Here is a 25,213-nt window from a genome sequence, read left to right on the forward strand (position 1 = left end):
ATAACTCTACGAAGCAACCTCTGAATTAGATGATCAATAGTATCTTGTGTAAGATGTCCCATCATATCCCACAAATGCTCGATCAAATGCCAAGGGAGAATTGCTACTCCTTCTTCGTGTAGGAAGTTCTGACACATGTTGTCAGACCGTTCCTTTAGCCTGGGTATTACAACCTTGTAGATGTATCGATGTGTAATTAAACTGTCAGAGTTAGGGCTGGACTCGGATCACTCACCAATAATTATTACTCTAAATAACAAAGTATGTAACAAAGAACCCTTTTTATCACTAACTAATAAATTCACTAATTGGAATCTATTTCAATAAACATTAGATAATAAAATTCATCTTAAAACTGCATGCCAGTCTCATCAGCATTGTATATCCTAGTCGGGTCAGAAACAATCTCTTCTAGATCTTCTTTGCGAAGATATTCTCTCAAATTTTTAAACAAGTTGTTTAAAAAACACCTAATTGTTTCTTCGGTAACTGCTGCTCGAGCTTTCGAAATAATTTCCATATTCCGTTCCACTATAGATGGTCTTTTTTTTTAAAACAATTTCAATCATTTTCTACCAGGTTTGTCATCATGGAACAAATTTTCACGATGGCTAGCCTTAAGAATGTTTTGCACTGCTAGCTGAACTTCGTCGTGGTGCATGGAGAAACCTTATTTAGCCTTTGCGCTAATCCAATCTTCTAATCTTGTTTCGTTCCAGTGGCGCAATGTTTCTGATTTTATTGTTAAGTCTTGCTTTTGGAATTCCGTATTTTTTTGAGGCATTCTAACTGATTTTACCACTTCTAATTTCATCAATGGCCAACTTCAGCTGGTCTTATGAATAACGAAATCTAATATATTGTTTTTTCAGGGACATCTATATCAGAACAAATAAGAAAATTATTAGGTACTGAAGTAGGCATTATAATTTATAATTAGAAAAAAGTCTTACTGTACTGTTCTTACTGTATCACTCTGCGAGGCAACCTCTGAATTAGATGATCAATGGTATCTTGTGCAAGGTGTCCTCATATCCCACAAATGATCGATCAAATGCCAAGGGAGAATTACTACTCCTTCTTCGTGTAGGAAGTTCTGACCATGCTCGTTTAGCCTGGATATTACAACGGGCTGTAAAACCTCGTGGATGCATCAGTGTGAATTTAAACTGCCAGGAATGCCAACTAGAGGTGAGTTATACCCCAACGATATGGCACCCCATATCATAATACCGTACCCCATACCGTGATCTCGAAGGTTAAAATCTAAATTGCGCCACTCGCCACGTTGTCCAACGTTGTCTTTCTTTACACTATAGAAGTCTGGCTCTTTTGTGATGTTTCGTGAAACAAGACGTTGTAAAGGTCGATATGAGTGGAGATTAAAGCTAGGTGTTCACAAGAAGACTAAAATCTCATGAGATTTGTGTTTGATCTAAGATATGTTTTCATAGAACATAGATATTTCTGTGAAACACCCGAGTTCAGACATTTTTCTTTTATGATGTATGGTGTTTCTGAACACGCTGTTTCCACAGTTTTCTAACTGGACGGCAAACACGTTGTCATTAAAACATCTAAACATAGTGGAAGTCTGTACTACAATTATAAAGGGACGCATAGTGTACTATTAATGGCATTGGCTGACGCAGACTACAAATTTCAACACATTAATGTTGGATCTTTTGGATTTCTGATGAGGGCATTTTTAATGGATGGTCTTTGTCAAAGAAACTTGCAAATGATAGTTTAAAATTTCCAAAACCTAGACCTCTAACAGGAGGAACTAAATCAGTTCCCTTTGTTATCGCAGCTGATGACGCTTTTGCCATGCATTTAGAAATCTGCATGATGAACAAAGAATATATATATTATTAAACTACCGACTATTACAGGCACGCAGAATAATTAAAAATGCTTTTGGTTTAGCGTCAGCTAGATTTCGTGTACTAAGAAGACTAATTGAATTAGAACCTAAAAAGGTGATCCTCATTGTATCTGCCATATGTGTGTTACATAATTTTTTAATGACACGGTCTAAAAGACTTTACGCTTCTTGTGGTAGTTTCGATGTGGAAGATCATGAAAATGGCACAATACAATCAGGAGAGTTATTTTCTTGTTGCACTGATAATAGAGGAAAAGAACCTAATTTCTTTGTACCAGTTTAAGTACAGAATGCCATTCTATAATAGACTGTGTCCTGTGTATCTTACAGGATTACAAATATTATTGAAAAGAGATATAGCCCAGGATTTTGATAAATCTGGCACGAAGGCTTATTTAATAAATTGAATAAAATCTTGCCACAACAACACTACCAATTGATAAAATCATAACTTACAGGATGATATTTTAGAATAAAGCAGGAGAAGGCCTATTCTAACTTAAGAAAGATCTAGGCTGGAGTGCCACAATAAATGATCTTGAACAGAACACCATTGCAACGATTGCAGTGACATAGGAAAAAATCATGAAGAGGCTGCTAAAAAATTGCAATCCTCTATGGACAAAATAACTACTTGGACCAGAACTTGGCGTGTCAGGTTGAATGAAAGTAAGTCTATACATGTAGACTTGTACATGTACAGACATCAGAATAAATCCCACATGCTAACTTGGCGAAATACCTGGGCATGACCTTAGACGCAAGTCCACACTGGAAAGCCCATATGAAAACCTAACAACCCAACCCAACAATTCGCCCTCTTTTAAATTTTAAGACAATTGGTTAAATCACGGTCTTCTACCAATTCTAAGTATTGTTAGTGCATTCGTCGAAGAAACAACGTTCATTCACCAAATGGCATTTACTTTCTGATGCAGTTTTTAACTTTCCTGTTACAGATTCTCTATTTCACAGCAAAAACCATATAAAAACTTGCAATTCTTTGTGTATCGATATGTTCTTTTTATCACCAACTTTTTACATGCATCCAGTTATTTTGTTAAGATTTCAGCTTTGTGACTCATCTTTTTCGAAGTGTTACAATTTTTTTGGCACATAGTGTATCTTTATGATATGAAATGGGGAAAACAAATTTTCTCTACAAATTTTACTTGTTACTTATTTTTATTAAGCATTACTGAAGAAAGTTAAATAGAATTACAGTAAAATTTCGATATAACGCTATGTGGAGTGTCCGTTATATGAAAAATTTTTAATTTGCAACCTGAATGTTTCTAGTTCTAGGTTTAATGTTACTTCCGCTTTTAGATCAATAGAAATGTATAACAATCTAGCGCTGATAAACAACTAAAACTAGAACTAACACTAGACCTAGAACTTGAAACATTCGGGCTATTAGTTCTAGTTTTGAATCTTATCTCGCTGAATAATGACCAAAACTTGAACTTACACTAATATTAATAGTGTATATCCAAATTTCATTCTAACAAGGTCCATTATATCGAGATTTTACTATATTTGATAATTAAGAAACATAATAAGAGAAAAGATGAGTTTTAAGAGTAGTTCAAGTAAATTAACAAGTAAAGTAAGGGTTCATTGGCACTTTGGAGAGTGGAAATCACGAAAGTGCAAATGGAATTTCTCTATCGTCGACGAGAAACGTTTTCAAATATAGGTCGCGTACAAGTCTGATTCTCGGTCAATACCACCACATCATCAACGACCAGCTGCTGCTGACGGTCGTTGTCCGGAAGAAAAACGACAACGTCCTCGACTACGAACGTTCTATATATAATATATAATCTTATAGAAGGAAATTGATAAAAACAAACAAAAACACTACAAACATAAAGACGCCCGCCAGTCTATCTCGAAATCGAGATAATAACGTTAATACAAATATAAACGTGCGTCTCGTGTTTCGATGTGATTTCTCTCGTCCGGCTATAAATAGTAAGTGGAACAACAGCCCCCCTGAAGACCATCTCGATCGTGAAAGAAAAGTGCTAGTGATGAGGAGACGATTCTTCGTTTTCTTTCGAATCCGTTATTTCACGCCCGGTCGCGGGAAATCTACGTTTTCTGCGAAACGCGAAAGTCGCAGAGTACCAAAGATTTTTTCACCCTATATATAAGAGAGAAACCGCGGAGGAAAAACGAGATACCGACTATTTTCCTTTTATCGCCACGGAAAGTTCTCACTTTGCATCATTTCTATCATACCATCAACGAAAGCGTTTAAATTTTTATACAAATAAAATAACATCAAGCAATTAGACAATAAATATATTAGGGATATAAAATGAAATCTGGGTTATAACTTGTTGTTCTTTTCCTATTGAATAGTAATTCTCTTAACAAATCTAGAGGACATCGCAACGCCCGTGGCATTCTATTGTTTAGGACGGCGCCCTCATCTAAGTCTTCTGGTTCTCCTCCTCCTCCTCCGGTCACAACGGCGTGAAACCGAGGACTTCCGTCGTGGTCGTTGTAAAAACGTCCAACCCAATTTCACGATGGAGCAAGTAGGCCGCGGCCCAGTTCCGCGCTTTCGTGTGACGCCACCTATGGGCGTCACGACGACAGCGGCCACTGACCCCTTAGGGTTTTCACTGTCGCGACCTTTCACCGCCCGACAATCTACACACAACTCTTTGAAAGTGTCTGAGATCACTTCAAATCCGGATATACAAAGTTTTTTTTTAAGATTGAGTGAGAGAAGGAAAACTTTCCATATTAAATTTTACAAGGAATACTCGGCGATTTTTAATAGATCTTTAAAAAAGGTATTTAAAATTCAAAAGCAGAAAATTGGTTTATAACTTAATGCGTAATTAGTTTCAGAATAGAGTAGATTAACTTAAGTTGGAAGTTTTATCTCTTTCTGAACACAGCTGCAATTCTTTTTTTCTGCAAGCTAAGTAACATTATCAATAAGCTGATCTTGTAATAACTCAAAATACCATTTTAAGTTTGGATCTATAATTTAGTTCTTTTTTTTAAGTTTTGCCAAGTTGAACTTAAGTTTCTGTCCGTTTTGACATATCATCTTTTTGACTTCCATCTTTCTGTGAGCTATTTTAATATCTACGATTTTTTGTTCGATCAAACATTTTTAGTCTATCATACATATCCAATATAATGATTAGAAGTTGGTAATTACAAAGCCTGGGTCAACTTGTCTATAATCAAACAAAGAGGAGTAGATGTTTGCCGGTTGACAAATCTCCTCCTTTGACCTTGAGGTTCCTGAAGGAGGTTTATCAATCGACAAATACCTACCACTGCGGAGGTCGCTTGCTACTAAAGCTCTACAATTCATCATGTAACAACCACAGTTGTACTTTTGGCGGAGAATCAATGCTTCGTTAGTTTCAAATCTGACGAGACTAGGTTAGAAAATAAACAAGAAGGAAGCCGACCATCAAATTTGAAATACTGGCTGAAAACGTTAATATGGACCATTTATCTATCGTTCGTCATTTCAAAATCATAGGAATGGTATGAAAATGTGTCAACATTTTTGTCGTTTAGCTACAACGAAACAAACAAGCTTCTTTTCTGAAAAACCTAGTTACAGAATAGCGAACACGTGGACTGTTATAATAAGGTAATGTGGAGCATTGGATGTGATAGAAACGGACCATCTCAAACGGGATTAGGTATTGCTATAATGACTACAATAAGTGTCAGTAGTAATGTCTATTTGGCTCAACTCGACTTCCAAAGTAGGTCAAATAAAATAAGTCAAACACGTCTATCGATTATCCAAGACACATAAGAAATAGAAAAAAAAAATAATGTGTGGGTTGTCACTGCTGTAAATGTAAAAAAGATTTAATTTTCATTGCCTAACATGTAGGTACTAATAGGGTGTGTTATCGCATAGTGAGGATTTCCCTGTGGTGCTATAGGCAAATCAAAACAAGTAATATGACTTCAATATGGGAATCCCAGCCGAGGGCAACCACAATTGTACTTTATCTGATGATTTGTACGTACTACCTTGTTGATTAAACGTTCCAGTTAAGAAATTAATTAAAGTATATTAGAAAAATATGAAATATAGTTAGCTATTTCATAAATTTTAAATAACAAATAATATAAATTTAGGAGTTTATTGTTAATTATGAAAATTTTACATAAAGTAATTAATTTTGCTTAAGTACGCCAAGGTGAAAAATCTTTTTTGTTTGCAAGCAATTCTTTGAGAAAGTGTTTGAAATCTCGCTAAAGCGTATTCTATCTATTGCGAGAAAAATCAAGAAAAGGGAAAACGTTAAACAATTTAACATGTTGATGAATATATTCGAACCAAATTCCACAACCTGCTGTTTCGAATGCAAGAAACTTTTTTCACTACAAATTGCGTTTTGCTGTTAATGTGTTATCGATACTGTTATAAAAGATTCACACTTTATGTGTAGACTGAAGTAATGCAAGGCGAGGTTCTAATAAGATTGGCTCTACTCTCTCGAATTTTCTTAGTAATTCTCAATTTTACAAATCAGGTTAATCAATTTTGTGATGGATGCGACGGAAAAAATAAAAATTGTCATATTCTTAATGCCATGATGTTTTGGTTAATTGGTTAATTTGGTTTCTTGTCACTTTTTCACGTCTTGACTATTACTTTGTTGTCTTAAGTCAGACTTTTGATTCTGTCATTCTGCCACGTATGTTATTATGATTCCTATTGCTGATTTGTAGATTCTTATTTTGCTTTCGACATTAAGGTACTTGATCCCTCATATGATGTCTCAATAAAACCTAACATTTGAGATAATTTTAATGTTTGTGTTCGCACTTTACATGGATTTTCAGAGCATATTATATCAGCTCTCTAATATTTAAACTAGTGATGGAACGGATAGTGATTTTGCGAAAAGCCGGATACCGGATATTCGGTTATCCGGCATATCTATCCGGCCAATATGGTTATAATTTCTGGTGCATTTCTGAAGTGATACCCTATATTGGAATTATAATTTTATCAAAACTTCAAATATTATTTTCTCAAAAACTAAAAATTATTTTTCAAAACGGATAAGTTCATTGGAAAGAGGACACTATTATTAACATTTTGAGAAATTTTCATACTCATATTCCAAAAAATGGATTTTATACGAATTTTTAAAACTTAATCGGCGAAAATTACAAAATTGTAGATTATTTCAAAAATTTATTTCTCAAGAACTAAAATGATTTTTCAAAACGGCTTTTTGCATTAAAAAGAGGTTATTTTAGTTAATAATCGAAAATGATAACGGCGACAGTTCTGTTAGTAATGAATGTGATGATGAATTACAAGCTAAGAGAAGAAGACTAGACGAAACTGCAACAAGACTGAACTTGTTGAACTGTTGAACTTGATTATTATCTGCAGTGTCCAACACTTAAAAGAGATACTAATTCCTCAATAGTAGTGTACTTACTAGTTAGATGAACTTCTGGTCTACCTCCAATTTGGATCTTACCGGTTCTTTGGATGATACTAGATGTTTGGTTTTCTCAGGGTTAATTCATATTCAAATTTTCTTCAGTCAGAATATAAATGGCCTGAGTTAATTCATTCCTCACCTTTATCATCAATGACTGTTAATATCGTGGATTTATTTCCATGTCCACTACTTAGGCGAGCTTGATCGAAGGCTCTAACGATATTTCTGATTATTAAACTCTAACGATATTTCTGCTATTTGCTTGACTGCGAAGATTGCGTCTACAGCGGACTTGTTTTTTCTGAAATCTTGTTGTTCTTGCGAATGTGAACAGCTTTACACATTTCTTCAAGAATTGTTTTTGTAAATGCTTTGATCTAGGATGGTAAGTTGTTTTTTGCCCTTTTTGGAAATTGCTTCCTCCTCGATATTTGAATATTTCATTTATTTACTCATTGGGTTCTAGCTCTTCCGATTTTATGTTATTTTAGAATGTTGTTATCGTCTTCTGTGTTAGTATATTTGCGTCTTGTTATTTATCTTTCTCAATCAACGGATGTTCGCGTTCGTTATTATCTTTGTATAGCTTCTGTGCATCGATTTTGAATATAGGTATATATTCCTAATATTTTGTTTATTTTATTAATAGATTAAAACGCGGGAAATCTATAACTTTATCATGTTGATAACTACAAAGCCTAGATCAACTTGCCTATAATTAAGCCGAGACGAGTAGATGTTTGTCGGTTGACATATTTCCTCCTGGAACCTCAAGGTAACGCGCTGACCTTGACCTTGAGGTTCCAGAAGGAGGTTTACCAACCCACCACTGCAGAGGTTGCTTGCTGCCGAAACCAGTCATCACGCAATGGCACCTCGATCGCAAACGACCACAGTTGTACTTTTGGCGGAGTCGTCAGTTTCAAAAGTATTTCAAAACTATACCAGGCCTTAGACCGCGCCTGAAGAGCGGTCTGAGAAAAATCGTACTGTCATGTTCTTCACGTCCCTCTCAAGAACGATTTTAGCACCCATGTCAATAGCAAATACTTTCGCCTGGAATACAGTACACTACGTACTCACGCTGTAAGCTTGCTTAATCCGATGTATCTGGACATATAGTTCTGTCCAGACTCCTTAGCGCGTTTTTGATCCATCTGTGAACATGCAAATATCTGTTTGAACCAAAGAATTTTCGTTTTCGATCCGAGACACAATCTGGTATCGAGCATTAATCACTGGTAGTGGTCCCGTCAAATCTGACGGCATTGATAGTACAAATGCTACCAATAATAAATGGTAGTTCTGGCCACTTTCTCTAGAACCATCATACTCATCCCAGCTTTCATATGACTGTACTTCACACCAAAAGTAAAGGAAAAATTATGTTATAGGCGGATGGAACTTCACAGAACAATGCAGATGTCTTAGCTTTTACACATGATGAGGCAAGCGTTAAAGCAAGTGGTATACATTGTGTCGCCCATATCCAATGTTTGGCCATCGTAAATAATATACCAACTGCTGACTCTGGCCCCACAAACGCTTTAGCGCTGCCCTCTCGTTCTAGCTCATCTGCCGCTTCATTGCCAGCAACCCCAGAGTGACCTGGGACCAGATCAGAAAAACTCTGTTATTACAACTCAGCGTATTTAAAGTTCTTTTACAGTCATTAACCAGAGCTGACACCGTTTTCAGCGCCTGGAGAGCAGGACACGTACTTAGTTATGTACTTTATTGCAGAATAAATATTAGTAGATAAGCAAGAATAGATACCTAGCTGTAATGAAACATGATGCTCTCGAGAATCATCCTCTAATAGTAGACATGACGTAGTTGTAGAGGTTGAAATTGTAGTTGCTTTTAATATTCCTTGAATGAAAGTTGAAGAAGGCATGTTCAAAGAAGGAATAGCAATTTTCGATACAACACTCTCTTCTTTTCATGCACCTCCTTTTCCTCTATAGCAATCATCTGGACACAATTTTATCCAAATTACAAATATGTCCGGATATTTTTCTGGATTTGAAAATACAGCTTGATGTGATACTGTATCTTCATATTCCTTTATACTGCAAGCGCGAAGGTGTAAAATTTACTTTAATTAAAAGCACAGCTTCAAGCCAGTTACGGAGTAATTTCAATATTCGATGCATGAACTATTTTACATATTGAAATAAATATTAATGCCATAAATATCAAGGAAAAATGTACACTATTAAACAGAAATTCTAGATTCAGAACATTTCCTTGTGTTATTGTCCTTTCTTCTCAGTTTCCTCATAATATATATTCCTATAAATTTAAGATATTTCATTCTTATTATGAAATTTTTATAAGTTTAATCAATCTGTAAAGATGTGTCTCGTATGTAACTTAATGATTATGTTAAAATATTTTAGGAAATACACCATATCGATACAAAATAAAACTTGATGCGTTTCTCGTTTTCCAATACAATTCGACTTTCTGGAGTTCTTAAGATAATTCTTACGTGTGGTATCACAGTGAACGTACACAGCAGGAGGAACGACAGGCTAGCTGCTACAGGTTTTGTCCCTAACCGCCCGTCTGTCCGTTCTTCGTTTTGTTCCTCTTCTTCATTCGTTCGTTGTTGCCCCCCGTCTTTTTGCGGTCTCTTTTTGCGACTTTTTTTCGCGCTCCGGAGAAGCTGTAGGACAACGATCCCCTGGGCCTCGCGGCAGTTCTTTGCCCCCTACAGTTCGAAAAATGTGCACCCGGCCTAAGGGAGGAAGGAGGCAACTGGCGGGTCAACAAACCCAAAGATTAAGTGCAAGTACCGATCTCAACAGAAGAAAATCTTTGTTTCTTTCAATCACTCTTTATCTTCGATTTCTGCGCTGTGTAAAATTTTTAATAAAGGAAAGGAAAAAATTGGCAAAAAGTTCGTCGAACTCCCGGCGAAAATTTATTCTTTTATAATCGATTTATTTATGTATAGAAATCGTTTTTTGACGGTGTGACCTTTACGAATTCGATGTGTAAGCAAATAAATCGTTTGTAAATGTTATTGACCTTTATAATTAATTTATTCCTATTAATCAAAAAGATAATAATAATAATGGGAAAAGAAAATTTCAAGTATTTTTGTATTTCTGAACATTTTTTTTCAGTTGAGGTTGACAACATTGAACAATCGGACAGTTAAACCATTGACTTCGGGAAAGAAGATCGGTATCTTGGCGCGCGGTGCTGTTTGTTCTGCGAGAAGAAGAGTCTTTGATCTCGAATAAGGGGGCCCCGCGATTTTTTGCGACCATCGTCGTCGTCGTCTGGCTGCGGACGAGAATCGTTGAACTGGTCGTCCTTAGATTTCCATAAAAATGGATGCATTGCCCCCTGACGGTACTTGACCCCGCACCGCCGCCGACTCGCGAACGCCACTGACTGACGACCAAACCGACCCGGCAAAACGATCACGTACACGCGATCCCAAATCTGGCCTCAAACATCATCTTTAACATACAGTTCCTCACAAAATTGAGTATACTGGGGAATGGAAGATAGATAATTATGTATATATTAACAACAATCTTATTAACTAAATTGACGCTTATCCTACTTTGTAGAATTTCGTTTACTCACATCATTTAAGTCTTTGAGTGTTTCATTGCTTTCCTCTACAGTGTTTAGCTAACTAATGGTAGGGGCATTGTTTACAAATTCGACTGCGTTGTCGATTCCTTTCGTAGTGTCTGAAATTTTGACATTTCACAGAAAAATGTATTTCAAAAAACCAATGACGTAAAAGGAAATAGATGAAGAAGTACAACGAATAATGAATGACGAAGAGAGTGATCTCGAGGTTCGAGTTCACGAGTTCACAAGTTCAAGTGTGTTAGATGCAGAACTATATTTGGCGTTTTACCACCATGTCCTGACAATTTTTCAAGAAGCTGTGCTCAACTTGAAGGTGCAAATATGCAGTGTGTACGAAATTATGGACCGTTAAGGCCAAAACTGAAGCAACGTCTTGAAGATGCTTTCTTTGGTATGAATGTGTAGCAGTCACTTCGAAAATTATCTAATACTGAAGCAGAATATAAATCCATATTTCTCACCTGGTACAGAGACGCAATTTTGAATCAAGATTTGGTTTTAACGAAAACACTAATAGTTTTTACTTCTTGAAAAAATTGATACTGAAGAATCCAATCCAGTACGAAGACTTAGTTAAAATTGTGTCTCAGCTAAATATAAATGTCGACCTAGATGCATTATATGAGGAGTATTCTGTGCTCAAACCAATTACATCGAAAGTAATTGCGGAAAAGAAGTGTAATGAAAATGCTAAAGTCAATAACAGACGAAATTAATGAAAACCATTTTTTTGTCAAACTACTTCAGTTTGTGTTTTCGATCCCAGTCTCCAATGCGCAGGCTGAAAGAATCTTTTCCTTGTGCGGAAATAGATGGACCAAGATTCGAAACAGATTTGATATACAAAGTGTGAAGGCAGAATTACAAATAAAAACCAACTCTAATCAGTCATGCAAAGACTTTTATAAATATATTTTAGTAAACTATTAATTTCAAAGGTATTTTCAAAGGTAAGTAATTTGTTGATGGAAAAATGAATGTACCTTATGTTACATAAGTGTACATAAGTTATGTACCACAGTGGTACTACCACTGTACGTTTAATGTTTTTTTTGTAATACATTCATAAATAGAGCTGGCAACTCTATCTTGAATTGTTTGAAGATAGTGACAGTGACTGGGAGGCAGATAACATTGAATCAAAATTGACTGAATCTGATAATAAAACAAATTGTTTAAATTGTAATAAAAAAATCATTAAATAGGTATTAATATATGATCTATATGATTGATTTGAGTCGCAATCTGGCTGAACCATGGATGAGAGAAAAATTGAATAGTAATACTTTATGTCGCAGTATCTGCCAAAATATAAATAATATCTTAAATATTTCTGGCAACGACGAAGAATCTGAATCTGACAACAAGAAACGAAATTTTGTTTCTACTGCCCAAGTAGGAAAAGACGTATGACCACCACCATACTGCAAACATGCTATTGCTAGTGAGCAATATTTGTACAATGTGTAATACATACATAATAAAAAATTATCTTAATACTATCTCATTATAGGAAATGTAGATATTCTTGGGAATCGACCAGTGCAAAGGAATTAAAAGAAAAGTTGTCTTTTTTCTTTTAACCAAGCTTCACTGATGAGACTAAAATTAATTTTTGGGGTTCAGAATGCAAATAGTTTGAAGGAAACCAAATTGTGTGCTCAAAAACAAGAATTTGGTGGAACCAATTAAACATGGGGTTGGTTCAGTAATGCTGTGGAGATTAATGGCAAAGAGTGGCGTTAGAACTATAGCATTAATTGAGGGAAATATGACAAAATGTAATTTTTTGGATGTTTTAAATCGTAATTTATGTCAAAGCTCTCAAAAACTCAACCTTCCAACTGTGTTCTGGTTCCAAAAAGACAATGATCCTAAACATACATCATACCTTGTGGAGAAATGATTACACAACACTTCAAAACAATTAAAAGCACTACCACAGTCTCCGGATATGAACCCTATTGAACATTTATGGGGAGAAGTTAAGTTTCAGTTAAAAAATAGCAAGTGCCGAAACAAAAACGAATTGAAAAATTAAATTTCAAAAATTTTGTCAAACTACACCAAAAAGTTAGTGGATTCCATGGCACGGCGAATACCAACCTAAACTTAATCACTTTTGCTTAACTGTATACTCAATTTTATGGCATGAATTTCGTGACATTTATTATAATTGTTAATATTGTGATTATTTTATTTGTTACATCACAAACTTTAAAATAAATTAATTCCCCTGTATACTGAATTTGGTGAGCAACTGTACATAAAAAAAACATTTTTGATTCATACAAAAATTATAAATAATGATTTCAAGACGACCATAAATGTTAAAATAAATTTTTCCATAATCCATAAAACATTTCGAAAAAAATTTCCAATTCTGAACAATTCGGAATTTGAAACACACAAATAGATTTGTAATTCTTAGTCTTTTTTAACACTTTTAAAGTTAACACGTTTCTTTTCCCTTGTTGCAGATGATTTACTTTCTTGTAGCTTTCATCGTAATTCTATTAGGATTTTATTGGAAGAAGCCCAAAAATACTCCTCCAGGTCCCTTTGGATTACCAATCGTTGGATATTTACCGTGGTTAGATCCAGTAAATCCCCACTTAACTTTAACACAACTCAGCAAAAAATTCGGCAGCGTTTATGGGTTGTTTTTAGGATCGGTTTATACAGTGGTTGTTTCTGATCATAAAATAATAAGGAAGTTATTCGCTAAAGAAGCTACAATTGGAAGAGCACCTCTCTATTTAACCCATGGAATTATGAAAGGATATGGTAAGTAGATTTTTAATTAAAACAATTTTGTAATTTTAAAAGAAGTTAATTAAATTTTTTGAATCGGTTAAAAAACCTGATGAAGTTTTAAAGTGTTAAAAAAGAAATGGGAGAAAGATTTAAGAAAAGAAATTGATCAAAATCTATTGGTTAATTTTAACAAGTAGGCTGAACATAGTTCTATCTTTATCTTGTAGCATAGAAGGTGCGTGCGCAAAAAAATACTGGTTTTAAAAAGTGCGTGCCAAACGGTTTGGTCACGACCGTGCGTACCACATTTTTCGGCATAGTAACAGGGTGGTACCCTACATTTCGTTTTGTACCGTTGTCCAAATCTTAGCCAGTTAGAGAAAGGAACTGATTTATCGTCTTCACTATTTTATAAAATTAATTCCGCTTTTCTAGGCTTAAAAAATTTCAAATAAATTTCTTTTTTTTTTCAAGAAATTAATATAATTAAGAATAAATTTAAAAAATTTCATTTTCATTTTTTAATTTGATTTTTAATGTACATTGTAATCGTTTTTTTTATGTTACGTGAAGGTTACTTTCTAACTGAATAAGAAAAACAGATTAAAAAATAGATAATAAAATAGATTATCTAGTGGAAACATTTTTAACGAGTAAAAAAAAAACGCGGTTTGGTGTGTTGTACTTCTTGCGGGCCGTAGATTTCGATTTAGGCGTTCGTTGACCCTCCCGGAGACAGTCCGGTCGGCGCCGGCCCCTTCTTCGGTGGGTCAGTGGGCCACTCCAGACACCGGCGCCATCCAAATTCCTCTTCTTCCGAGAAGAACCAATTCTATCCAAAGAAGAAAAAAATAACATGAAAACATTGAATTAAAGAGCAACCCTTAACAAATAAGGAAGCGGATAGAAACAGCAAATATAGATAGATTGAATACGAACACCTAGCACGCCATTATCTGCAATTTGTTCGCTCCCGAGAAAAACAAGTAGTAATCCAGCCCATTAAATGTTAATGTTTGAAAATAATTCCTGCAAGAAGCATCTTAACTTTACCACATAAAAAAGAAATCAATATTTTTATGTACTACATAACATAACCAAAAAGGACGAAAGCCTCCGAAGATGGCGTAGATCGCCGAAACGCGTCAGGCAAAGTGTAAAACTTAATATATCAATAAAAGCATAAATATGAGTTTAATTATTTTCACAGCAAATATAGAGTTTAAAGTCAAAAGTGATGAAAAGGTCAAATAAACTGCAAACTAACAGCATATGCAGAACGTCCATAAGAAATTTGAAATTTTACAACAAATCATAATCCATAGTGAGATTCAGCTTAGCTACCATCTTTATCCAGCTTTTTGAAAATAACGCGAAAATCTTCAAAATGTCAAGATGATTAGTTCACGTAAAAGTAATCTAACACTACTCAAGAACTAAATGTAAGAGAAACCTGTTGTGCTCAAAGAGTGGTTATAATGAACCAACAAAACACATTTTATCACCAAATCCAACCTAACTATCACTATTTTCTAGGGATACAGCTAAAAGGTTTAAAAATGTTGAAATTGGATGGTTTACACTAAAAAATTTATTACCACTCAAGAACTAAAACTGATTAAGAGAAATGCTGTGTACAAAAATTATTCAAATTGTAGCAAAATTAAAAAAAGAGAACTAAAAACAACCAAGAAAAATGTTGTGCACAAAATTGGTTTAAAATAAACCAAAAGAAATGCAGTTCATAACCAGTTCAGTTTTGTAACTAATGTGTGATTTCCAAGTCAGTCTTTTGTCCAAGATAATTCACCTCTGTAGCAAAGGTTAATGGACTGTTGCAGAAATGGGGTGATGTTAAGTCTTCCAGTTTCCTCATCTTTCCTCATCTCAGTCTTTTTAGGATTTACAGAGAGAGTATCACCATCGTTCAACAAGTTTAAACGCCTGCTGCATGTGACTGTGAAGAGATGTTTATCATTTAAATCACTCATCATTAATAATTAGGCACCAGAGAAGCAGGCCTTAGTCTGAACAACTCTGCTTGCTAGATTTATCTTTATCCAGCCCGCGATGATTTCAGTGCCAAATTAATACTTTTAAAGATGGTTTTGTCAAACGCTCCCTCTATGTCAATATAGACACCTTCGAATCCAGTGCTTGCTCAATGCGTCCCACTACCATGTGTAAAGTCGTATCCACAGATTTTCTCTAATGTAATGATCACAAAGTCTTTCAAGTGTCTATAAAAGATCCTTTGGGTCCTTTTTTCCATTCTTCGGTATAAAGGTTACTGTAAGCCTCCTCCAGCTGATGGGTACATAGTTAAAGGCTAAACAAGCTCTAAAAGCTCTCATAAAGTGTGTTTTCATATCCTTTAGGCTCCATTGAAAAAGAGCAGGAAAGATACCAACGGACAACTCTATCAACTCGTTTTGTACAACCTGGCTGGCTATCTGCCTGTCATGTCTGATAGAAAAGTTGTTTAGTTCCACTTGGTGTGGAGGCGTTGAAAAATCTTGCAGAGAGCCTGGAAAATGAACATCCATTAGTAAGTGCAATGATTCTTCTGGATCCTTGGCAAAACTGCTGCCGTTCTTTTTACAAAATCAAGATCAAAAAGTGACTTGAGGCTCACTTGCTGAACGAGTATCACCATCGTTCAACAAGTTTAAACGCCTGCTGCATGTGACTGTGAAGAGATGTTTATCATTTAACTCACTCATCATTAATAATTAGGCACCAGAGAAGCAGGCCTTAGTCTGAACAACTCTGCTTGCTAGATTTATCTTTATCCAGCCCGCGATGATTTCAATGCCAAATTAATACTTTTAAAGATGGTTTTGTCAAACGCTCCCTCTATGTCAATATAGGCACCTTCGAATCCAGTACTTGCTCAATGCGTCCCACTACCATGTGTAAAGTCGTATCCACAGATTTTCTCTAATGTAATGATTACAAAGTCTTTCAAGTGTCTATAAAAGATCCTTTGGGTCCTTTTTTCCATTCTTCGGTATAAAGGTTATTGTAAGCCTCCTCCAGCTGATGGGTACATAGTTAAAGGCTAAACAAGCTCTAAAAGCTCTCATAAAGTGTGTTTTCATATCCTTTAGGCTCCATTGAAAAAGAGCAGGAAAGATAACAACGGACAACTCTATCAACTCGTTTTGTACAATCTGCCTGTCATGTCTGATAGAAAAGTTGTTTAGTTCCACTTGGTGTGGAGGCGTTGAAAAATCTTGCAGAGAGCCTGGAAAATGAACATCCATTAGTAAGTGCAATGATTCTTCTGGATCCTTGGCAAAACTGCTGCCGTTCTTTTTACAAAATCAAGATCAAAAAGTGACTTGAGGCTCCTCACCCACTTGTTGACTGGACGGACACTGTAGTTTACGTAAGCACATGTTCTACATGAAGCTGGCGAATACATCCCTCTGTAGAGAGTGTAAAATAGAAGACGAGACGATAAGTATTTAGGATATAAAGAATATACCCTTCTGTTCTATATTAACGTTCATTAAAACCTTGGGCTGGTTTTCCGATTCCTGAATGAACTGTAAAATGTGGGGATGTACAAACGGCCCACTGGGGGGGCCTTTGTATATATTCACACTGACAGCATTTATACCGTATTTTCTTTTACTAAGGGTCCTTTGTTCTGTGTTCACAGTAAAGACAAAAATAGATAATTGGCTCCAATGCGACATTCTCAACCAATCTTTCTCAAACGGGAGGATGAATACATCTCAATTCTCAGCAGGAAAACAAACATAACCCCTAAGCAAAACAATATTTCGAGCTACATCTTAAGGACATCGGATTACAATACCCACTTTTATTTCAGCAAAATATTCAACTACTGCGCATAATGTGAAAGTTTTTAAGACACACTTGTACAACAAGCTGTTGAATGCTATCACAAATATGGCATCCTACCAATTTGAATTGCAAACAAGCAGATTATTATCTGTAATAGAGATGTCACTGGAAATTTGTGAGAAAGCAATCCACGGATCATCTATAACTGTGGTCCTTGTTGTGTTTCGGATTTTGAAGAACGACCTCTACTTGAGTGTATACAGCACGATCCGCCTATCTAGTATGATTGTATAGAAATCAGAACTCTAACCTCGATCCACGAAGTAAAGGGAGATTACCAAGATTACCAAGAAAAAGTTTCGTTAGAATCCTTCCTACGTGAACTTAATTTTGGTCGTTGCTTGTGATACCAAGGCGGCATTGTGCAGCTTACACAAGTTTACTACAGCTTATTATAACTACTACCAGATAAGACGTGTCGTTGAGGAAAGCAGTCTTAATTTTCTAAACAGTGCAATCACTTTCAATAATTGCACAAAATCACATTCCGCTGACTATGTAAAACGTCAAGTGAAGCACTACCAAAGGTAAAGGATACATTACGTGGAAATATTAATCTACCAACCAATTGCAACACGTCAAAATTTTGCAGCAACGAATGTAGTCACTTACGTTCAAACATTGCGTCTAAGTAATGAGCATCACATTCAGGGTCTCCCATATCACTGGGAACATGTTTGGGGGTTCTTTTCATGTACTTTCGAACATATTTAGCTATTACGTTGTTAGCAAAATCGCAAATCTGTCAATTAGTTCAAAATTTTATCCATTATTGTAAATCCGAAGAATTGCATGAGATTATTAAAGAAAGCAAAAACCAAGCAGAACGTTTGTTTGATTACGAAGCGCGTTTACCTTAGCGTTGTAAGTGATTATGTGGAGTTTAGTTAACGAAGAGTTTACAACGAAATTGGAATCACCAAACTGAAGGTAAACTTCAGTTAATAATATTTGAGAAACTTTGTCAGCAGTAGCAGATCATAAAGGAAACTTACTAAAACAAACTTACTAACTAACCCTGTGCGCATAGAGAAAAGGTCAGTTTGTCAAATGAGAGCTGTGACCCGAAAATCTTTAGGAATAATGGGAAGATTCTACGTTTTCAAGCTAAAATAAGTAAACAGTAGTGTACAATGGAAATTTAGCATAGAAAGTGTATTAATTTTTTCAAATTCAGATACCATTTAGAAAAGTTAAGGCCAGAATCTGCTTTAATGATTCCACAGCAAAGTCGGGACAGTTTATCTGAGAGAATATTTAAATAATTCTGCTAGTTTTATGATGTTCAATTTCAAAATAAACGAGCAATAAATAAGCTATTGCTGTAGAAATTTTTAATTTTAGAAACCAAATGAATTAATAACTGTTGATAACAACGATAAGCTAAACTCCTTCTGAATAAGATTTTAACTCCTTAACTGCCTAAATTACAGTCAAGTGCTTTTCCTCGTTAACCGAATATTTATTTTCAAGCTTTATGATTATGCAACTGTAACAAAACTGTACCGAGACTTACACTTGACGTATATCGATACGAGCAACAATGTATTAATGCAGCAATCAATTTCTCCTTAATGACCTTATATGACTTTTCACATTCTTCAGACCATTCAAATTGGCACTTTCTTTATTGCTTATTAGCAATAAGAATGGATGGTTGTGAATGAGTTCCCAACTATCGCGAATATTATCTTCAAGTTCAAAATTGCGGAATGAATGGAATGAGATCAATTAAATTAAGTATCGTATCTTGTTGATGGCGAACGAAATTAACATGGTTATTAGGTTATTTGTGTAATCGCTTTCAATTTCATTAGTAATCCTGATGAACCCTGAAAAACATTAATTAATTTGTGCATTTGAACAAAAACGTATTATTTTCTACTGCACCAGTTGAACTACGTTCGAACTTTCCAACCCACGTCATGTAAAAATACACAAATAGTTGACGTTGTTTTGTAAATATTGAGCTGTCTTAAAATAATTTTAATCGGTGAATTTGTGCAATTATTAAAAAAAATATATCATTTATAAATGAAAACGTTACGCAAGCATGGCGAACATTAATCAGCCGCTTTGAAAATAAGCGATTACAAGTCGAATCACAACTTACAGTTCTTTTTTCCGCGCGAACTCAAACGTATCGTCGCGTCGGTGAAATTCAAGCGAGGATCGGAGCTTTGGAAGTCTTAGAACGTCCTGTGTAATTGTCTATGGGGAAGAATGATTTATGGGCGACATTAAATTCTTCACAATTGGTTTTGTGCCGTTGTAAACGAATTTGCATATTACTGCGTGCGGGCTTATAAAGTGCATGTTTCTTTTGTTGTGGATGCGACGATTTCAGTTAAAAATTTAACTGAATATCCAAGTGAAAACCGGAAAATCCGATTAATTATTAATAATTACCAAATTTTGATTGGCATATTATTAATAGAGAAAATATGATGATTTAGTTTGCAACATTATTTCGCTTGGTTTTAATTAACATATAAAGTATTTTATCAATATCTGTACAAAACAAAACATAACACCTAATTTTGCTACAATAAAATGTTATAAGTTGAAGAAATCTACAAGAAACCACTAAACTGCTAAAATATTATGCGAAGAGAAGATTGACTAACAAAAACACAAGAAAATATTAACAGAGATTACACTTTATTGAAATAGATGAATTCATCAAATATGCCTAAGAACATGCTAATACAGTAAATGATGATTTGAGGAGGAAGCAGAGGAAAATCGATAGCCTTAAGAACAACTCAACACAATATCAAGACTTATAAAGAATATAAGTGAAGTTTTACAATATTGCGAAGATTCCCGTAGTATGAAATAGTAGTTCCTAGATAATTATATTTAGATCTTGTTTGATGATCTTCTATTTAATTACAATTTTGCATCTATTACCTCTTGCTATCGTCAAGGTCTTGGTCTTGCTTAGCTAGATTTTTACATTTAATCTCTGTTAATCACTGTTTGCCATCCTCAGTAAGTCAGTCAGTCAGATGGTATCATCTGTAAATAATACGATCTTAATTTTTTGTCCACTTGTAGTGTAACATGTCCAGGAGTAGATTAAATAACAAGGAGCTAAAGCACATCCACTTGCTCCGATGTTTGTGTATCATTTAATTATTGTTGTGTTGCAAGTGTTAAATTGCACTATTGCCTCCATGATCTTGGGATGTCGGTTGCTGCATTATACTTTGAGTACATCAACACAACAAAGGAAGGCAGGTTAGTAAGGCATATTCTATTACTTTTTCAATATTCTGTTAGACAATGAAGATATCATCAACCCTAGAGAGATTTGGAATTGATACGTGATATGTTCATTCAAGAGGTGATTAGCTTCAGAAAGCTATTTAGGAGAATAATTCTGCGATAGTTCCCTATATTGATCAGTGTTAAACTATCCTTGCTGTACTTTTGCCATCGCGCTTCTTAACTTGTTATATTTTCCATTTTTTAGCTTTATCATTTCTTCTACTAGTACTCTGCTGGTCGTCAGCATTTCCATTTCATGCACATCTATTGCTGTTCACCTTTCATTCTGTTTTAGATACATCAGCGTTTGAATATAATGCTCTAGAATGCCCAGTCTCTCAACACCTTCCATATTCTCTTCTATCGTCCATTCATGTCATATCTCTTTACTAAATTTCTCCCAATGCTCTGTTGTCATTGATACAGGTCAATTTGAGATCAGTACTTTGATTTCTAAATGATTCAATGTTGAAATCTTTTGATTTGCTATTTCACTTATTGTGTTTTTTTAGTGGTAATTTTATCATCGTTAGCTTTCTCAATATACTTGGTATTGTGATAGGCGCCTGCTTGTAAAATTCATATGCTTACTACAGCATATACTGATTGTGTGTGAAGTGTATCCTTCTCCATTTTAATTTCAGCTGTAATTATTCTATCACTTCTATGGTTTATGACAGCTACCTTATGTGTCATCGTTGGGCTGACCAATATGGCATTACCAGAGATGACGTTCTTGCTTTTTCTTATCCGAATACAGTATCATATACTCTCTGTAATCTGATGACAGTTCGGGCGCGTGTATTGTAAGGTTAAAAATCCAATGGTACTCATAATATCAGAAAATCCGTAAATTTTCAGATTGCATCAAGTCTAGAATCTTCGTAAGCCAAACTAGTTATTCCAAGTTTTGTACGACTATGTCTACTCATTGAGTAGTACTTTAAGATATGGTTACGAATTACTGCATTAGGAGAAGTTATGTTTCAGTGGACTATGTCAACTATACCATGCTGCAGTTCCTCGTTCTTGAGAGACTAAAGTTTAAGTTTATTACTGAGAATAACGTATATGCAAAGAGCCATTTCTTTGCCCCTGCAGCGATAGTGGGTGTGGGAATAAGCAAAACGTATAGTGTAGACCATGAAAACTGCAATTTCTGGTTCTTCAAAAAATATTTTTGACCTTTATGGTCTGTCACTGAAATATCTCCTAAGAAGTTCTCTCTCCATTTCTTATGTGCCCTGGTGGTCTGGTTTCGTACGGGTTATTTGTGAACACATTTATCTTCAGTTTGTTATGATGTTGTGCTGTCTTCCCCATCTTACAATGTCTTGAACTCCGCATTGGTCTCTGATGTTGGCGTTCTTAATTTTGTCACATCTGGTCTTTCCGAGATTATCCTCAGGGTCTCCATTTCTGCTATTCTTAACTTGTCTTTCTCTTAGACAAATTAGTACTATGCGCATCTAGGTCTTGTATATTTGTACTTTACTATCCACGTGCAAGAATTAAAAACAAAATTGCGAATACTTGTTGATCTGACTTCTCAAGTCAGACTTGGTCTCAACTAGGAAGATTCCATAACTTATTCGAGGAGAATGCTGTTGACTACCAGATTACATCTTGTTGATTCTCTTGCTGAGACAGCCATGTTCTGGGTTTCGCTCGTTTGATAGAAACTGTGTGGTTGATCTTACAGGTCATCCGTAACTGAGTTGATGATTATACGAATATCGGCAGTTTTTGGTCTATTTTATACCTTAGATTTAAAGTTATTATTCTTCCTTCGAAGATTCGAAAGGTCAATTGATTGTGATGGCTTGTGCGAATACAGCTGGTGACTATGTTTTAAAAATAAAAATTTACTTGTCCTGCTGTGTTTCTTTAGAAATCAAGTTCTAAAGGTTCCGTTTTGGAAAACTATTATCAATATACATATAAGTACTACAAATGTATTTAAACAATATTAATTGTGAAAAATCAGTAGCTTCTGATGTAATGTAGACCACGATTCTCCAAAGTTGCCTAAATGTAGAAAAATAGTTTTCCAGACACTGCTCCCTTTTAAAAATGATTTTTGATGGTAAATCTATAACCAATATGACAGCATCGAAAAAAACATACTGTTAAAAAAATTGACATCGTTCTCCATCTTTCCTCTTCTATGTTGTAATCCTTCATTTTATTGCCTCCACTATTTCAACACATGATGTGCTTAGCAATGGAACCTGTAATCTTAAATTTTCGGTACCATCATAGTATGCTCTGATCACCTACAATATCTGAGTTGCTGCACAGTTGTCATTTTTTATGTTAATATTATTGAATCAGTTTCCCATTTAAAACAAAGTTGCAAGTGTGGTTTTTCCTTTCTAATCACTACTTCTTTCATTTTGTTTTGAATGCAATTCTTGTGCTGCGAACGACTTGCTATCTTTTCATCTTTCTGTAGGTCGCCCCTTTTGTATACTGGTCTGCAATCTGTGGCTAATCTTAGCAATATATTGTGAAGCATGCTCGTTCCAGAGTCTCCTAGGTGCACGAATCCAGTTTACCACATCTTTCTTCCAGAAACTAAATTGAAAAACGTCTTTTAACAGTTAGAAGCGAGTGGTTTTTTCAACATCACTCGAATACCAAAATCAGAGAATTCCGAAAAGTTTTTCTGACTTCGAAATATATACAGATGCATAGAAATAACAAAGTGTTTATGACTAAATGTCTGTTTCCGAACAAGATGACTCATATTCGGAAACCTGTCTTGCATTAATCATAATGAAAAATCCAAGAAGTAGATAAAATATTTGAGTTGTAGTGTAGGTATCGCACAATGCCTTGAAAATTATTTTTGTGGTATGTATATGTTGATGTAAAAGCTCGAACTACGGTAAATCTTAGGTTTAACTAGTAAATCTTAAGATTTACCAACATGAGTGCAACATATCATCATGGTTCTACAAATGGAGAGTCACCCCCGATCAGGATAAATTCCAAGTATTGTTCCCACACTCCAGAATCACCGATCAATTCCAGCACTTCACTTACACATCAATTATAAAAGCTACAAACTTGGTCAAATATTTAGGCATAATCCTGGACAACAGGTTGAAATTCAAAGCACACTACAAAAAATACAAACAGAGGTAACAAGACGAGCAAAATATTTTAGATCATTGACCTACAAAGACAGGGGTATTTCTGTAAAATCGGCGAGACAGATATATAAAAATATATGCCGATCGCTCCTCGATTATGGACATCTCACAACTATATGTTCCCCGGAGTCAACAAAGGAAGTAATCAGGAAAGCAGAAAGAAAATGTTTACGAATTCTGACAAAAATTAGACACCCGAACAATCTACTCTACAACATAAACTATGAGAATCTATATTTAAGAAAGGAAATAAAACCAATTTCAGTGAGGCATAAAATACTGAAAGAAAAATTCTCCAAAAATGCCTAGCAAGACACCCTACATCAGATGTGCAAGACTCGAACCTAAAACATTATACATGTTATTTTTTTTCGCTATAAAACTGGTATATAAATGTCTTTTTTTCGACATTTACCGCAAGGTAAAAGCTAAGATTTACCGAGTGGATGGTGGTAAAAGTTCGAATTGAACGATGATGATAAAACATTTCGGACTTTTACCATTTATAGTTGGTAAATGTTAGGTTTTACGGTAAAATCTTAGAATTTACCGTAGTTCGGGCTTTTGCAGTAACATCTAGAAAAATGGTGAAGGCGCCGGTAATATTTCTTCCTTTTTATTTTTGATTATGAAATAAATTTGATTCAATAAATCATTTTTAGAAAAAAATTATTTATAGAAATGAATAGTTAAAAAAATAATAATTATAAGTCTTTTATAGTAGTAAATAATACCGCGATCAATGCAGAGACCTCGCTGTTAAATCAAAGGAATGTAACAGTAGACGATTAGAAAGTAAACAGCGCGCGTTCATGGTCACAGATAATTTAGAACCGCTACAAATGATACGTTTTTTTTTGTTAATTACCACCTTTTTCCTATCGACACACCGACTAATAGAAGGTCACAATATTGTGAGGCCGTTGTCCTTTACCGGTCTAAACTTAGATAACATCTAATCTTATAAAGATAATATTAAAAAAAAATTAACACACTTAAATTTACGAAAAATCATTTTAAATTTCGTTAAAAAGCAACTTATTAAGATCGTGCTAATGACCTCTAGATTAGAAGTAACTAAAGAATTTTCACCGGGACGAGATGCAAAAAAGAGAAATCGCGACTCGTTATCGAATAGAGAGTTATTGTGGACGGTCGCGAATTAAAAAAAAAAT

The 25,213-nt window shown here is 34.9% G+C and overlaps 1 protein-coding gene across 3 annotated transcripts in view; it reads left to right on the plus strand.

Moving 5' to 3' along the window:
* LOC111425068 (cytochrome P450 enzyme phantom) overlaps nucleotides 1-25,213 on the plus strand; it is a 60,244-nt gene that overhangs the window by 28,381 nt on the left and 6,650 nt on the right. For 2 of the 3 annotated variants that reach the window (XM_071194441.1, XM_023058840.2), the window contains one exon: nucleotides 13,455-13,761. In XM_071194441.1, coding sequence (XP_071050542.1) covers nucleotides 13,455-13,761 — 307 coding nt within the window. Of the gene's footprint in view, nucleotides 1-872; nucleotides 1,192-13,454; nucleotides 13,762-25,213 lie in introns of all 3 variants that reach the window. The other variant, XM_071194440.1, reaches the window with a different exon arrangement.

Source organism: Onthophagus taurus, chromosome 2 (assembly GCF_036711975.1).
Source record: "Onthophagus taurus isolate NC chromosome 2, IU_Otau_3.0, whole genome shotgun sequence".
Lineage (NCBI taxonomy): Eukaryota > Metazoa > Arthropoda > Insecta > Coleoptera > Scarabaeidae > Onthophagus > Onthophagus taurus.